Genomic DNA, 15,761 nt, shown 5'->3' with positions numbered 1-15,761 from the left:
TTCACTGCAGTTCAGCTGCTGTCAGAGATCTGATTCTTAAGGATAGAACTGAAGAGGTGACTAATGTGACCTCCAGATATCTGTAGCTTCAGGACATCCTCAGGCTGAAATGTGTGGTGATACTTTTCACTTTAATTACCATCAGAGAGCCTGTAGTAGTAGAAGCTCATGTTTATAACATGCTGTAGCTTTATAGAGGTCAACTATTACCATCAATTTTAATGTATGTGATGAGTAGTCAGCCGGCTGTGAGGTGATTAATCTGATACTGATGCTTCTCTCTGACCTGAAAAAGCAAACAAGATGAACACTTTCTATAGTTTTATTTTAATGCCTGAAACCAAAGCAAGGAGGTAAGTGTCTGACCAGACAACGTGACATTATCAACAACTCTTCACAATCAATGAGAGAGGGGACTGAGATTATTGGTCACAAATCAAAATAATCCATCTCTCTTTAGTCTTAATGTTTGATGGTTAAACCCAGAATGACAGGTTTAGCAGAGACTTGGAACTTTTCTTTCAGTTCTTCATAAATATATTATGTTAACTCTTATCCACCAGAAAAAACATCAACAATTGAGACTTAACTTGATTTATCAAATGGTCCAAAAAAAAAAAAATCTAAATTGCAAGATTAAAGTCATAATTATGAGATTAAAGACTCATAATTATAAAAAGGGAGTCCAAATTATGAGAGAGAAACTCAGAAAAATGAGATAAAGTGAAAACCATGGAATATAAAGTCCTAATCATGAGATAGAAGAAAACATATGGGATACAAAGTTGAAATTATTGCATGAAATTTGGAGAAAATATTTTATAACTTTTATTTGTATCATTTTCATAATTTACCAATTGTATCTTATAATTTTTGCTTTCTCCCTCATAACTATACATTTATTTTTAAAACTTTGACTTTTTATCTCATAAATGTGACTTTCTATCAATATTTATCCATCAAAAAATATTATCTGGTAATAATAACCTAACTTATTTTTCATTTTATCTCATAAATATGACTTTCTGTGACTTAACTTCTCATAATTGTGACTTAATTGTCAATTATTTGGTATATTTTATACTATTTTATCTTATCTCATAATTATGACCTCACATTCAAGAGTTATATCCCATCATTTTGGCTTTTTATCTCTTTATTGTGACTTCTAATCAATATTATTTACTTAATCATTTAAAAATGTGGGTTATACTGTCATCATCAATCAGAAACATGTTATTTATCCCAGGGGCAAATTCAGTTATTACAGTATGCTCTTACACAGTATGTAAGAAAGTCAAAATATGAATAGAAAGAAGGAATAAAATAAAATATGAATAAAATCAACTAGAATAGTAATACAGTATGTACAGAAAATAGACTTCACTTGGTGTTTTTTTTCTACCATCAGAAATGATCTTGCATAATAACCTTTTTTTATATTATTGTCCTAAAGTGCAGAAAATGTCCAAAGTACATGAAGTATAGAGGAAGCAGGTCTCTTCACATCTCCAGCTTGAGTCTAATTCCCACTCCTGCTCTGGTTGAGATGTCTGCTTTTATCTGTGCATTATTTTATGTTGACTGAATTTAATGCCAGAGTCTTAGAGGGGCTCATAACAGTAGAATGTAGTGCTGACATGTGCTGCCTGCTCTGTCCTGCTCTGTCACACATGCTGTTTCTCCTCAGAGCTTGTAACCAATCTGACTCCACATCCGGCCCGTCAGTCAGCAGCTCAGCGGACCGCCTTCACCAGAAAGCTTCAAATACAAGCGGAGAGCAGCAGCTAGCAGCGACCCACAGAGACCTGAACAGGAGGCTTAGTCTACCGGAGGAGATACTTCCACCTGACGCACACACTTACTCACTCCACCTCAACCTGAGACAGAAAGAACCAAACTACCAAAAACACGAGAAGCTGAAACTCCGAGCAAAGCGAGGGTCACCGAAGGAGCTTTGTTAGCAGCTCCGCGCATGCGTAGTTTAGCCCGCAAGCTAGCTCGAGGAAGAAAGGCCGCCGAGTCGACCCAGCGTCGTTTATTTAACGGATCGTGAAGAAGAATCCTGGCACACTACGGTTGCCACTCACTGCTCGCTTCAGAAAACTTCAGATAAGAGAGGAAACACACCGAGAGAGGATGGCTTTGAAGAGGATTCACAAGGTAGGAGAACGTCACCCATAGCAATTTAAGCTAGCAGTTTTGTGTCGACGCGTTAGCCTCCCACAATGCTGGATCCTGTGAAACAAGACGGTGAAACATCTCCTAGGAAGCTTCTCTGTCTTCATGATGTCTTAAAAAAATATGTATTATCTTAATTGTGGCTTGATTTGACTGTATTTGTGAGTCCAAGCACCTGGAGTTCACTCTGAGACGACTCAACGTCTGGTGTGTTAGCTAACATGGCTAACATGGCTAACATTTTCAGTTACAGGTCTGGTGCGTTCAAGGCCTCTCTCATTGCTCAACACTTCCTACCTTTTACATAAACACAAACACGCTGCCTGCTATTTAATCCCCAGCCTCACGTTCATCCTTTTAATGTGTTTTTTTTAACATTTAAAAAAAACAAAAAACATTTCACAATAGCGTCGAAATTTCCCAGAACTCATCATGACTCATATCTGTGTGGATCTGTGTTCGCAGTCATGGCTGTGTTCATGATACACTTCCTTGGTATGTGATAGTATTTGTTCTCTGCCTGTGCACATCACAGGGTGTGTTCTGTTCTGGCAGTCAGTTGGAGGAAGTTGGCAGCAGGAGAGTGTGATATAATGGAAAGAGAAACACCTTTTTTAAAGTGTGCGCAAGTGATAAAGTCGAAACTAAATTAGCTTTCAAGGACGCTGACTGAACTTTAAAGTCATGACTCAACGTTGTTAGTGTGTTTCTGGGATGGGACGATACCGAAACTGGACGATACGCTAATGACGCGGTAATTAATCCACGGTTCGGTATTTTTAAAATGGGAAAATCTTAAAGAGTCTTGTGGCATTGCTGGTTTTTTTCCCCCCTCACTTCTTTTGAAACAGGTGGCTCATTATATTACTCATACTCCCTGAAATGTAGGTCACAGCAGTCTTGTCTGAATTTTGTTGTTTGTCTGCCTCTCCTATTTCCTCTCTCATATTTTGACATCCCTCAGTTCAAACGCCGGTGTCTGCTGTTTTCACCATGGCGGCGAAGGGGCAGGACGTGGTCACTTTTTGACCCGGAAGGCCTATCATCACTAGGGGTGTGCTGATGCATCAATTGTTAGATTTATCACGATCAATTACCATTCATAAACATTCCAAAACGATTAGTTTTCATATTAACTGAATGACAGGAACACAGCACAACAAAGTGAAAGTCGCGCATGCTGCCCGGACACCTGAAGGAAAGGACCAGGTGAAAATGGCGGCAGCTAACACTTTGGCTACAGTTACTGAGCGTAGGGATGGGTACCTTTTCACATTTGAACCGATACCCGGTCCCTGGGAATCAGCACCGGTACTTAACAGTACCAATTTACGGTACTTTTGTGTGTTTATGTGATAATAAAAGTTAAATTAAAAAAAAAAATCTCAAATTTGTTTAATTTAACATTTATTTGATTTAACATGAAATGTACAGAAACAGGATTATATAGGTGATTACATATATTAGCTGACACATGCTCGTGGCGTCTAATTGCTCTTTCTGGAGTTTATCAATGAACACAAGTGAATGCCTGCGGACGGGGAAAAGCCAGTTCTCTGTCTCTTTATAATAACAGGACACAACTTACCTGTTGGGCATTCACACATACGAACACCTGATCAGTCTTGAACTTTACTAAAGGGCGAAAGTATGGAAAATAGCCTCCTCTTCCACTCACTCAGTCACAGGGATGCGTTCAGGTACCGAAACATGGTACCGTTTGATTTTACGCGAATCGGTACTCTGTAAAAGTAAAAGTACCGAATTTGGTACCCACCCCGAACTGAGCGTGAGATTCACTCATCGGGCTTCAAAGCTAGCGTTTGGAAGCATTTTGGTTTTTATGAACATGAAAATGGAAAGGGCATTGACAAAACTTTCTCTATGTAAGGCGTGGAAGACCAGAGTTGAGTACAGTGGTGACACTACAAACATGCGACAGCACCTCGGGCTAGAGGAGGAGAATCCGCCGGTTGTTGCCGCTAACCAGCGAACAATAGAAGAAGGATTATCAAAACTTCCCCGCAGCTCTGAAAGGGCGAGATGAATCTCGTCATCCATCGCAACCTTTATCGCCATGTGCTGTCGTTAACAACCAGGGCTTTCGTGCTCTGATGCAGACGCTGGAGCCCAGCAACAAATTCCCAAAGCAAATTCTGGGTGATTAAACATTCCATGGTTCCTGTTGGATCATTTGGTGATTTGTTAAAATAAAAGATAATGAAGATGCATTTGTTTGGTTATTTTAATTAATGGATACTGACAAAATATATATATTTTTTGTATGAAGTAGCCACAAAGTGAGGAAAAAAAGAGGCATCGAAAATCGTTATCATGAGAATCGTTGAATAATCGAATCGTAGCACCCTGAATCGTGAGGGGCCTTTTTAGATGGCAAACCCCTAATAATCACACCAACAGACGCTTTTGTTATCACAATATTGTGAACACTTTACACCCCTAGTGTTGTCACAATGAATACATAACATGTAAGCCCCTTTCCTCACAGATCTGGGACCCTGTTTTTAAAAACATACTGGACCTAGCTTATCGTTTTTATATCAAAGAGGTCTTAACATTTCCCCCTGATGTCCCATAACCTCACCTTTGATATAAACCTTGTTGTTGTTGCTCTTAAGTGAAGTGGTTGGACTGATGGAGATTACGGTTTGCCATGTGGCCCAGATTGTATATAGATTTTGTTTGCACAGTTTATTCCCTCATTCTTGTTGCTAAACATCCATTTTTGTCATGTCTACACTGCCGTGGATGTTTCTTATTCGTATTTCCAAAAAGACCCTTAAACGGAGAGAAAGTCCTGCTCAAGACCAAACTAGTGCATGTGTCACTCACTGCATGACACAATAAAAAGAGTCCCATTCTTGCCCAAATGTCCCACATTTGAAATGAGTCTCCACTTCATCATAGTTGTGATGATTGAAACAGACAATGCACATCGTCTTCAGTGATGTTCTTGCAGTTGTAACCCTGACAGGTGTCTTCAGAGATACCAGTTCAAGTTTAAGACCTGAGACCTCCAAGTAGGGGCCTAAAGGCGGGTCCTTGAACCAAGATATGGAGACAGATCTGGAGTACTTGAACACAAGTTTTCCCCCGTCATGTCTCCACACGGTGTTGTTTACTAGAATCCCCTTCCAGTGATCTCCATAAACTAACTTGTGTAACGGCGTGTGACAGAAGGCTCGGGGAGTGGCTTCCATCACTCCAAAGTATCCGTAGCCCTAAAAATAACAGCAGTGTATGTACGCTTCAGGCTCATCTTGCTGCTAACTGCATAGACGATAACAAAGTGGCCCCCTTCCCTGGAGCGGGTGTTGTGTTGAACTTGTGAGAGAGTTGCAGGAGATAAAAACATCAGAGGAGGGGAGGGGTTGGGGGGATGTTGTGAAATAAATGGCACAAACGACCTCATGTTTCACTACCACAGCCCCCGCTTTGACCCGTTGATTTCCGATCCTGCCTCCTGGTTGTTTTGTCTGTGAAGATTACTGCAGTCTAATTTGGTTATTGTTCTAAACCTCTTTTCATTACAGGAGCTCAACGATTTTTCTCGTGACCCTCCTGCACAGTGCTCAGCCGGCCCAGTGGGTGACGACAGTAAGTGTCCCACAACTTGGAGCTGTTGTCAGAACTCCTGTTTCTGAAGCAGGATGATGTCTTTTTTTAAAATGTCCCACAGTTCAAGAACACATCTAAATTACTGTTGAACAAATGTAAATACACAAGTCAAATATTTACTTTCAAGGAACTAAGGAGGGACATGTGGCAATGTTGTATTTAATTACTCTATTTTTACATTCATGAATACACTAAAGGAACCATTGCAGTCCTTATTCCCTTTAAATTTAACATTTAAAAAAATCAACCAATGATGGTTTTTTTTATCTGTAAGGTGACCTTGGGTGATTTGAAAGGTGTCCAAAATAAAATGTATTATTATTATTATTATTAATATTATTATTAATAATCAAGCTTTATTTATGTAGCACCTTTCATACAAATCAAATGCAACCCAAAGTGCTTTACAGCAAATGAAATACAAGAGAGAAGCAGAAATAATAATGATAAAAATAATAATAAAAATTAATATGAAAATAACATAAAATAAAATAGAGACTAATGCACACCAACAATAAAATATGTGTAATTAAAATGAGTTAAAGCATCAAAATTAAGAATGCAAATAGTTCAAATAGATTTAAAAAGGGTAAGGATAAGAGTTGAAAATAAAAACCTACGGCTAAAAATATTAATAAAACTGAGTAGATAAATAAAATAATTAAATAAGTTAAAATAATAAAGCAACATTTAAACCAATATTACAGTAAAAGGTAAGTAATGAAATTGTTAAAACCCTACATTAAAGGCCAGACTGAATAAATATGTTTTTAGTTTACCTTTAAAAGTCTCTATCTCTGTCAGCTTCTCAGATTAAGATTAAGAAGTTTTCAGCATGGATCCTGATTTCTGGATGTCCACTATCGTATCTTAAACTAATAAATCAACGCCCCGTTTATTTGGTTTATCTGTTCCTTTATATTTATTTTGGTGGAGCTGAAGATCAATCTTTTAAAGCTAGAGGAGACCAAAACAAGTCAAATTATCTGAGGTAGAAGTTGAAATTAGGGGTTGAAATTGAAATTAGTCCACGCTCTAAGCTGCTATGATTGGTCAAGGATACCTCCACCTGTTAAACATAGAGCTTAACACCAACCTAAGACTTGTGTATGATCACCATGAGTATAAGGCAGTATTGATTATGTTGTAGAGAAGTCGATGTTGTGTTTTTGAAGCCTGTGAGATCACACACCTGTCTCCTTTCCCTGTTTTCTAACGTCTACTCTCTCTTTCCTCCGCAGTGTTTCACTGGCAAGCTACAATCATGGGACCTGTAAGTAGACACTTTATGATCCAGAGTGTTTGTACTTTGAATGCAGCACAATGCTGTAATGTATCACTCATGGCTGCTTTAAATGAAGCCGTGAGATAAAGGTTAAAGTTTGACTTGATAATGAGGAAACTGTGGAAGGACGGGGGCTTTGGATCCTTCTCCTCTTAAATATGTAAATGTCATGCTTCCTTTTCAGAGCGACAGTCCATATCAGGGAGGGGTTTTCTTCTTGACAATTCATTTTCCAACAGACTACCCCTTCAAACCACCCAAGGTAAGCTGAGTCACACCTGAAGACAACTTCCTCTCAAACACCGGGCATGTTTGTAGTTTATGTTTAATCTAAATCAGGTGTTTTGAAGTGACGTCACACGCCCATATTGATGGTTTTCTGTAAGAGTAATCAAAGTAACATCAACATGTTTCTCGTAAAAAGAAACCTGCGCCCGATGTCATAAACAGATTTTTATCTGTTGACAGCCGTCATGAAGTAATACCGGTCGTTCCAGAAGTAGATAGTCATGAGCGGCGAGCGTCAATGCCTCGTGTCAGGGAATTGAAGTTACATAACATTGATCTGCTGTGCCACCTTGTTTCGCTCGCCCTCACTCTTTTGTGTGTTTTGTCTTTATTTTCCAGGTTGCATTTACAACAAGAATTTACCACCCAAACATTAACAGTAATGGCAGTATCTGTCTGGATATTCTCAGATCACAGTGGTCTCCTGCACTTACTATTTCAAAAGGTAAGAACCAGGAAAATGACATTAACGCCTGTTTTTGAATTCCTATATTATGCTACAAGAAAGAGAAATGTCTGTGACACTGACATCCCAACTGGATTAAGATGTATCTTTATTTTTGTACACAGTGTACTGAAAACCTTGACACAAATAGACACATATTTTATCATTGTGTCACTTAACTCCCTTTAGGTTCCCCCTGAAGCCCTCAAGGACCAGAGGTGTCACTTTAAGAACCACTGCCCCAAACATTAAACACAGTACACAACTTTAGTTTAGGATAAGATAAAACTTTTTAAAGCTACATTGGCATTTATAGGAAGTTGTAACAAATGAATAGATAAATATTTAACTACATGATGATGATAACTTTCTACTTTTAATATTAATTTATTTTGCCAGAGTAGACACAAGTTGTTTGGTAGTCATTCTATAAAAATCATCAAAGTAATCATCTTTTTATTTATTTAAACAAAGTTAATTTATGAGTATTTGCAGTACAATTGTAATAATTCAGTGATGAAATACACTGATTAATAAAAATCCCACACCCATGATAACAGTTAGAGGGAATACAACTTAATACAATTTAATAATAAATAAATATGAAATACAATGAAGACATTGAAATAAATACATAAAATAAATCAAGTAAAATAAGTTGTTACAGGTTAAAATAATTCTTTTTTTTTTTTTAAGAAAGTTAATTAATGAATTTTTCCAACACAATAGTTATAATTCACAGTGATGACATATACTGATTAATAGAAATTCCCCACCACCCCAACCCATGATAACATTTAAAAGGAATACAACTTAATACATTTTTTTTTTTTTTTTTTTATATATATTTTTATTGATTTTACATGGACATACATTCATAAGAATCAAGGATAAGATGTTGAATATAGACACAAATATAGTATAGTCAAAATTAGATTAGAAAGGAACATCAAGGGTGCCAGTGGAACGTACCAGACACCACTAAACCAACAGAAACCTCCCAAAAAAAACAAAAATAGGTAAATAGAGCAAGTACAATCATTAGATAATAATAATATTCAATAAGTAGGAAGTTAAGGAGTGTATTAAAATGTTAGAAAAAGTAACAAAAGCAAACAAAACAAAAACACGCACACGCACATACTTCACACATATGTGAAGTGTTGCCAGTCAAAGTATTTTAACAGTGTACCAAATCTGCTGGATGTTAATCAGTCCAACTGCAGCCCATCAAGATCCTTGACAAAGTTCATGAAACCATCCCAAGTGCTATGGAAGTTCTGGAGGGCGCCATTTACACTGTATCGGATCTTTTCCAACTGAAGACTAGACATAATATTACGACAACTTAATACATTTTAATTCAAAAAAGAAATAAATGAAAATAATAATAAAATAAATAATTATCTTTATGTAAACTCAAACATCATTGAGAGCAAACCCTCATTTACTATGGCAACAATCATATAAAAGAAACATTAAAATGCTTGACAAGCAAATAAAAGATATAACCCTAAAAGAATGATGATCAGTTAAAAACAGACAATTAAAAGATACAATTATTAACTCTCTGGACATAAAAGAGAGATGGGAGATTGAGATGAACGTTATCATTGAGGATGAAAAATGGGAAAAAGCCTGTGAAAAAGGACATAAAATCACGAGCAGTCCTACATGGAAAGAATTTAATTGGAAACTAAAATTGAGATATTTTAAAACTCCTGTGATTACATCAAAATATGATAGAAATAGGTCAAACCTGTGTTGGAGAAACTGTAAGCAAGTGGGAGACCATACCCACATTTTCTGGGATTGCCCGATATTAAAAAACTTTTGGTTAGGGATCCAAATAGAAGTTCGATCTATTTTAAAGGTTGATTTGCCATTGGATCCACGATATTATATATTAGGTTTAGTCCCAGAGGGAGCTATGGACAAAAAGAAAGTCAAATTGTTGCATGTCCTTTTATTAGTAGCCAGGAAAATGATAACATTGACCTGGCTGAAACCACTACCTCCCACCCTTCACCAATGGAAAGAGAGATTAAAGACAGTTTATCTGATGGAAAAGATAACTGCAAAACTTCACTGTAGATTGGATTTGTTCTTAACTTTGTGGGCTCCTGTAATTAAGCACCTTCAACTGCCAAACAATTATGATAGAGTAACTTGAGGGGGGGGTCTTTCCCTCCTTGTTTCTTTGTGTGGATGAGACCAAAACTAGGAACCTATCTATGACTGCCTGCCTGGAAATGCCTGCCGAGTTCTAATGTTTTCTCATTTAATTTCTTCTAAACAGACTCTGTAACATACTATGTGTACAACTTTAAATAAAAATTTGTTCAAAAAAAAAAAAAAGTTACAATTATTGAAAAATAATGTTACACAAAGTCAGTGAAAGCAGGTACAATCAGAGGTTAAAAAATGTAAAACTAATGATACAAAATGATGAAAAGAAACCAGTGCATTTATTTTTAAAGTGCTTTGCAGTGAGTTCCATGCAGATGGTGCAAAAATGCAAAAGGCAGATTTTCCCAGTGCAGATTAAACTCTGGGAACCTGGAGAGTGAGACAATCAGTTGATCTGGTATGTTTTGCTCCAGAGAACCAAACTAGCATCGAAGATAAATATGACGGTAGCATCTCAATAAGTGCTTTATAATACGAAGTACAATAAATACATGAACTAAACTAAGTAAAATAAATTGTTACAGGTTAAAATAAGTCATCTCTTATCAAATTTCTGAATATTTAGATAATCACACTTTGTCCTGTTTCAATCATACACTTTAAATGTCAAGATTTGAATATTTCCCACACTGGAAACATGGTTCCTCTGAGTCCAGGTTTAGGGACTTGTAGCTGGGGTTAAGTTGGTTCAGCAGAGGTGTTTTTAATTTGCATATTTGAATAACTGGTGAATAATGTCATGTGTTTTCTTTCCTGCAGTACTTCTCTCCATTTGCTCACTCCTATGTGACCCAAACCCTGACGACCCATTAGTGCCAGAGATTGCACGAATGTACAAAACAGATAACATGAAGTGAGTTTGATCTTTTATGGTGTCTCTTTAAAATGTATTACTCTTTTAAATGATCTCCTGTCTTTCTTAAAGGCAGCAAAGTGAGGTGTAACAGTCGTTCAGTCAAAGAGATGTATCCCTCTGTTTAAAAATGAGTGAGGCTGCAGACGTGTTGCTGTTTTTAAATCTTAGAATCACTGATATCACTTGGATAAATAGAACAATGCAAACATGTCAGCATAATGCAGCTAAACCTTCTGAAAGAGAGCATTCACTGCAGGACAGATGTTAGTTTAAGCCAGTCAATGAAAATGTAACTGTTGAAGAGTCTCCTTTTAGTCTTTGTGTGTAACCTTGTTTCACTCCGTCAGGTACAATAAACTAGCTCAGGAGTGGACTACAAAGTATGCCATGCTTTAGGGTAAGGCCAGGAGCCAGTGCTGCATCTTGGCTGGTGTTTTGGGTTCGGCCTGTGGGAGTTTGTGATGCTCTGATCTCACTGACATAACCGTGATTATACTAATCCCCGAGTCTGTGTACGTGGAGCCGAGTTATTCCAGCATCTTGATGCACTGCGGATGAAGGAAGTCTTTTTGTGGCATTGAACGAGTAAATGGGATGTTTCTGCCTCCCTGCCTGCTGGTGGAGTTATCTCAGGAGAGCTGAGGCTTAAAACTAAGGATGTAAATTTCAAGCATTCTCCATGATTGATCTTTGGAAATGTTAATGATCAATTAATCATTTAGTCAAAAAAACGTAAACCTTTTCCATGTCAAAAACAATGCCACATGCGTTTAATCCCCTTAATCAAAATGTCCTTCTTGACACAATGTATATAACTGACAGTATTGAATATGTACGGATCGTATTGAGGTGTTCAGCAGGCTCATAATCTCTGTGGACACAGTCATAAAAGTGAAGGCTCAGACTTCAACAAGAGAGCTGAACAGAAACATATTTCAGACTCAGTGTCCAGTTTTCTGTCGACTCGTTCTTATTGAGAAAAATAAACATGTGAAAGCGGTCAGATGGGAGCGCAACCGGGTCATAATCAGTCCGGCAGCAGAGGAAAAAAAGCGCTCATGGAGACCTGTCACTCAGACGCAGCCCCCAGCTAAGCGTCTCACCTTCAGTCAGCTGATTCACATCGAAACATGCTTTAAACTTAAAACACCTCCCTGATAGCTGAACCAAATATGAGACCACATAATACCTTTTAATAATACCTTTATCTGTATAGCACTTTTCATTACAAGTAACAAAGAGCTTCACAAAAATAATAAAAACACAATAAAAGCAGAGAAGCAATAAAAGCGAACAGACAGTAAAAGCAGAGATAAAACATTAAAGATTAAAATAAACTCACAAAATAAAAGCTTAAAGATGAAAGTGTTTCTTGAGTAGTGAAATAAAATGAGGGTCTGATTCTGCAAGTCTGATTTCCTCACATGATGTTTGTTCCATGTGATAGAACATTGAAACAAAAAAATGTGTTCCAGTAAGTTCTTAACAGTCAATTAATTGTTGACATCCCTAGTTAAAACAAATCAGGGCTTGCAAGAAACTATCTCTAAATATCAATAATGGTGATAAACTGTAGTAGTTATCCTCCAAACATTAACAGCAAGTCACATCACTGAAGTAAGACTGAAAACAGTGGAGTAACTGCGTTCTGACTTTGATTAAAGCCAGATAAAATGTCTTCTTGGTATCTGGAAGTGAAGATGAAGACAAGCTAGGAAAAAGTAAGCACCTGTCTGGCTTGGAGCCTGCAGCTCATCCAGAGAGCGCTAACACAGGTCCAGATGTTGTAATTACAAGCTCAAAATTAAGCCTGTAAATAGACCCACATTCTGTGCTCTTCATTCATATTTTACTTCACCTCTGATCATTTTCTAACAAGCTTATATTTCATTCTTCAGTGCGAGTGTAAAATCACCTCGTGGCGGGTTAACACAGGTGATCAATCACCACTAATAATGGGTTGCTTGTACTCCCAGTTATTGTCCCGCGGTAGAAGAGATGTCATCAGGGACCATCCTGAAAGATGTCCTCGGTGGTGCATTCAAGGACACACCAATAAGACACTCATTCATGAGCTATGATGTCTGATACTGAAGCCCAGCGCAGAGAGACAATACAGACGGCGAGGGTTGGTTGTCGCGTATTAAAAAGGGCGCCGTTGAGTGTGAGGTGTCAACACACAGAAACAGGTCTTTTCAGTAACACATGCCGGCATCTGCATGACCACGCAGTTCTATTAGATTTCACAACAGTTCAGTGTGACACACTTTCGTTTCAGTGAGTACGTGACACCCAGCGGCAGATAATCAAACACTTGTTATTGAAGGAGGACGCTGTTTTATGAACGTTAATATTTATTATTGATTTACAAGAAGTATCAGGAGTTTCTGATTAATTCACCCCAGTCAAAAGATGTCCTCCAAATGCATGAACTTAAATTAGAAGGTAAAAAGAATTCATATTAGATTAGAATCCTTAAATAAATCCATTTAAAGTGTTGATTTATAAGCATGTAAAAGAAGCGACTAACACTAGCATGAAAAGGGAATTTCGTGACAAAATAAATCAAACAAAGCCGTACTTTTTTATTATTTTGTTTTCAGAGAGGCAACAGGTCAAATCAATATTTCCCTGCTAGAAAAGTAGAAGTTTTGTTTTATGTGACGATGCATTTTCACTCAAACTGCCTGTCCAATAAACGCACTGTGCTCAAAGTGCATGTGCTTTCATGAACCCAGAATAAAAGCGTGCGTAAATATTTGTGGTTAAAGTTTTTAAGCCATGTGTTTTTTTGTGTTTACTCGTTGGCATGCTGACTTCCTAACGGTTTTCCTGTCCTCTCTCTTGTCTCCTCAGATACACCAAAACAGCAAAAGAATGGACAAGCAAATATGCAATGTGATGGTTGGAAAGCCGGTGGGGAAATGACGTTGCTGGTTCAAACAAAAAAAGATCCAGGATTTTTTTTTTCTTTTTCACTTTTTTTCTGTTTTGTTAATCAGAGCATTTTACCCCTTACTTTTTCCACCTGCGCTCATAAGAAGATAGTGTTTTCTCTCCAGGACACGTGCCAGTTTCTGTGAAGTTTTGACTCCTATTTTGTCAGGAGTTTAAAAAAGGAAAAAAAAAAATCACCATGGTGCTGAACAGCTTGAGCATGCCCCGATAAGTTTTTCAAGCCGTAATTGGTGATGTTATTTACTCTGCACACACTTGTAGAATTTGATGCAACTGGTCTAACACTGAACACCGTATCAGCCGCACAGTGATCCATTTTTAAAAGGAGAGTCCGGATCCTGTGTGGTTGATATTTACTTCACTGTGGGCTGGATTACTCAAAGCACTTGTAGAGAAACCTGTCTTTTGCCAAACACTCATAAATCTTAGAGTTTTGGTAAAACTCGGCTGCATTTTGTTTCAAATTGGACAAATCTAACAAAAGGGGGAAAATTGCCATTTCTCTGAAAGATTCTGAAACTGGTTCGCAACTCCTGTATTCGCTTCCTGGACTGGTGTGACGTCGGTATGTTCTTCTGATCATTAGTATAGGAATCTATTACCTGAGGAAAGAAGTGTATCTTATTCCACCATCAGAGTGTGTGTACAGAGAAGCACAGCAGTATATATCAATGTTAAGGAAACAAAATATAAGAACTTCAATGTTGTATTTTATGCATGTTAATAAAGGTAGGATATTATATCTGATATGTTTCTGCAAATTAAGTGGATTGTCAGGCTGAACAGTTGGAAATTTGGTTCCCCTCAAAGGCTTTCTTTTTTCTTTTTCATTATTTAGAAGCCAGTAGATGAGTTTTTAGTTCTATGCCCACTCAAACACTGTCTTCTTGTAGCCCTAAAATATTGATGCTGAGCTGATGGTTGATAATCAACTTGTGGCTCTGCTTTCTTTTAGTTTCCCTTCAATAAAGTTACTCAAACCATAAAGCATGTTGTTGTACCTTTTCTTTTAGTGGTGTTTAAGTGACTTGGTACTTGGCAGACACATAGTCCTGAATAACTAACTGCAGTAATAAACCTTGTGCCTTTTAAAAAAGAAGTGTTAAAACCTTAAAAATTATAAAATAAAGGCCTGATTTTTGGCTAATATAATTGACATTTAAATTAAAACACTTGCTATTAAATGCAACTTTTATACTTGCTATGTTTAAGAATTTGAAGTCATATTTGGCTTGAAAGTATTGACTTTTAAGTAAATGTTTCCTCTCCAACCACAGTGACACTATGCCTTTATGATCTTATGGGGTACAATCAATGAAGAAATGAAGCTAATGCAGTTGTGCTGAAAACTGCAGTACCTGAAATCTCCACTTGAGGCTGGCTCTAAAAACCTGGATGCTACATACACACCCATTCTAAAAAGCTAAAAATAAACAGGTGATTCAGGGGCCTAGCTCCACCTCTTTGCCTCTTGCTAGTCTGACTAAAGTTAGGTTGGGTTAGCATTTCCAATATGACACCAGCTGTCATTAGGCTTCAGAAACCACTGGGTGATGTCACTGTGAGTCACCCACTGGTGGTAGGTAAAGGGCAGGGACACCCTTCTTGATTTACCTACATTTTCTCCACTACAAAATGTGTTTAATAGGACATAACACCAGACTTTATAAACAGATGGCGCATCCAAGAGGAATTTACCACAGTTTTCTCCACTGGAGGGTTATGCAATTGAATTCAATGTTTTCCCAACTGACTGGATACCCTAGAGTGCATTGAATCTTGTTTTCTCCAATGAAATAGCACACTTTTATGTTTTGTTCCACCAAAACAGCATCCTACAGGGCCTTGAATCACACTCTCTTGACTAGTAGGGGAACTTGAAATCCCTGAATCTCCCTTTCATTGATTGAAAGTCACCT

At 37.5% G+C, this 15,761-nt stretch overlaps 1 protein-coding gene across 1 annotated transcript; it reads left to right on the top strand.

The window, feature by feature from the left end:
* Positions 1–1,723: 1,723 nt before the first annotated feature.
* Positions 1,724–14,829, top strand: LOC117805913 (ubiquitin-conjugating enzyme E2 D2-like). The gene is made up of 7 exons (XM_034674516.1): positions 1,724–2,163; positions 5,736–5,799; positions 7,062–7,093; positions 7,290–7,367; positions 7,733–7,838; positions 10,788–10,881; positions 13,741–14,829. Exons 1-7 carry the CDS (start codon positions 2,140–2,142, stop codon positions 13,784–13,786), a joined length of 444 nt encoding a protein of 147 aa, XP_034530407.1. The 5' UTR covers positions 1,724–2,139; the 3' UTR covers positions 13,787–14,829.
* Positions 14,830–15,761: the final 932 nt, after the last annotated feature.

This window comes from Notolabrus celidotus, chromosome 22 (assembly GCF_009762535.1).
Source record: "Notolabrus celidotus isolate fNotCel1 chromosome 22, fNotCel1.pri, whole genome shotgun sequence".
In the NCBI taxonomy this organism is placed as follows: domain Eukaryota; kingdom Metazoa; phylum Chordata; class Actinopteri; order Labriformes; family Labridae; genus Notolabrus; species Notolabrus celidotus.
The sequence above is the reverse complement of the archived record's forward strand: the minus strand, read 5'-3'. Positions and strand labels throughout refer to the sequence as shown.

What these genes read in the sequence shown, in the direction of transcription:
- LOC117805913 (XM_034674516.1), top strand. Translation starts at nt 2,140, where the DNA reads ATGGCTTTGAAGAGGATTCACAAG. An exon ending in TGCACTTACTATTTCAAAAG is followed by an intron (nt 7,839 to 10,787) that starts GTAAGAACCAGG and finishes TCTTTCCTGCAG; the next exon opens with TACTTCTCTCCATTTGCTCA. An exon ending in TACAAAACAGATAACATGAA is followed by an intron (nt 10,882 to 13,740) that starts GTGAGTTTGATC and finishes TTGTCTCCTCAG; the next exon opens with ATACACCAAAACAGCAAAAG.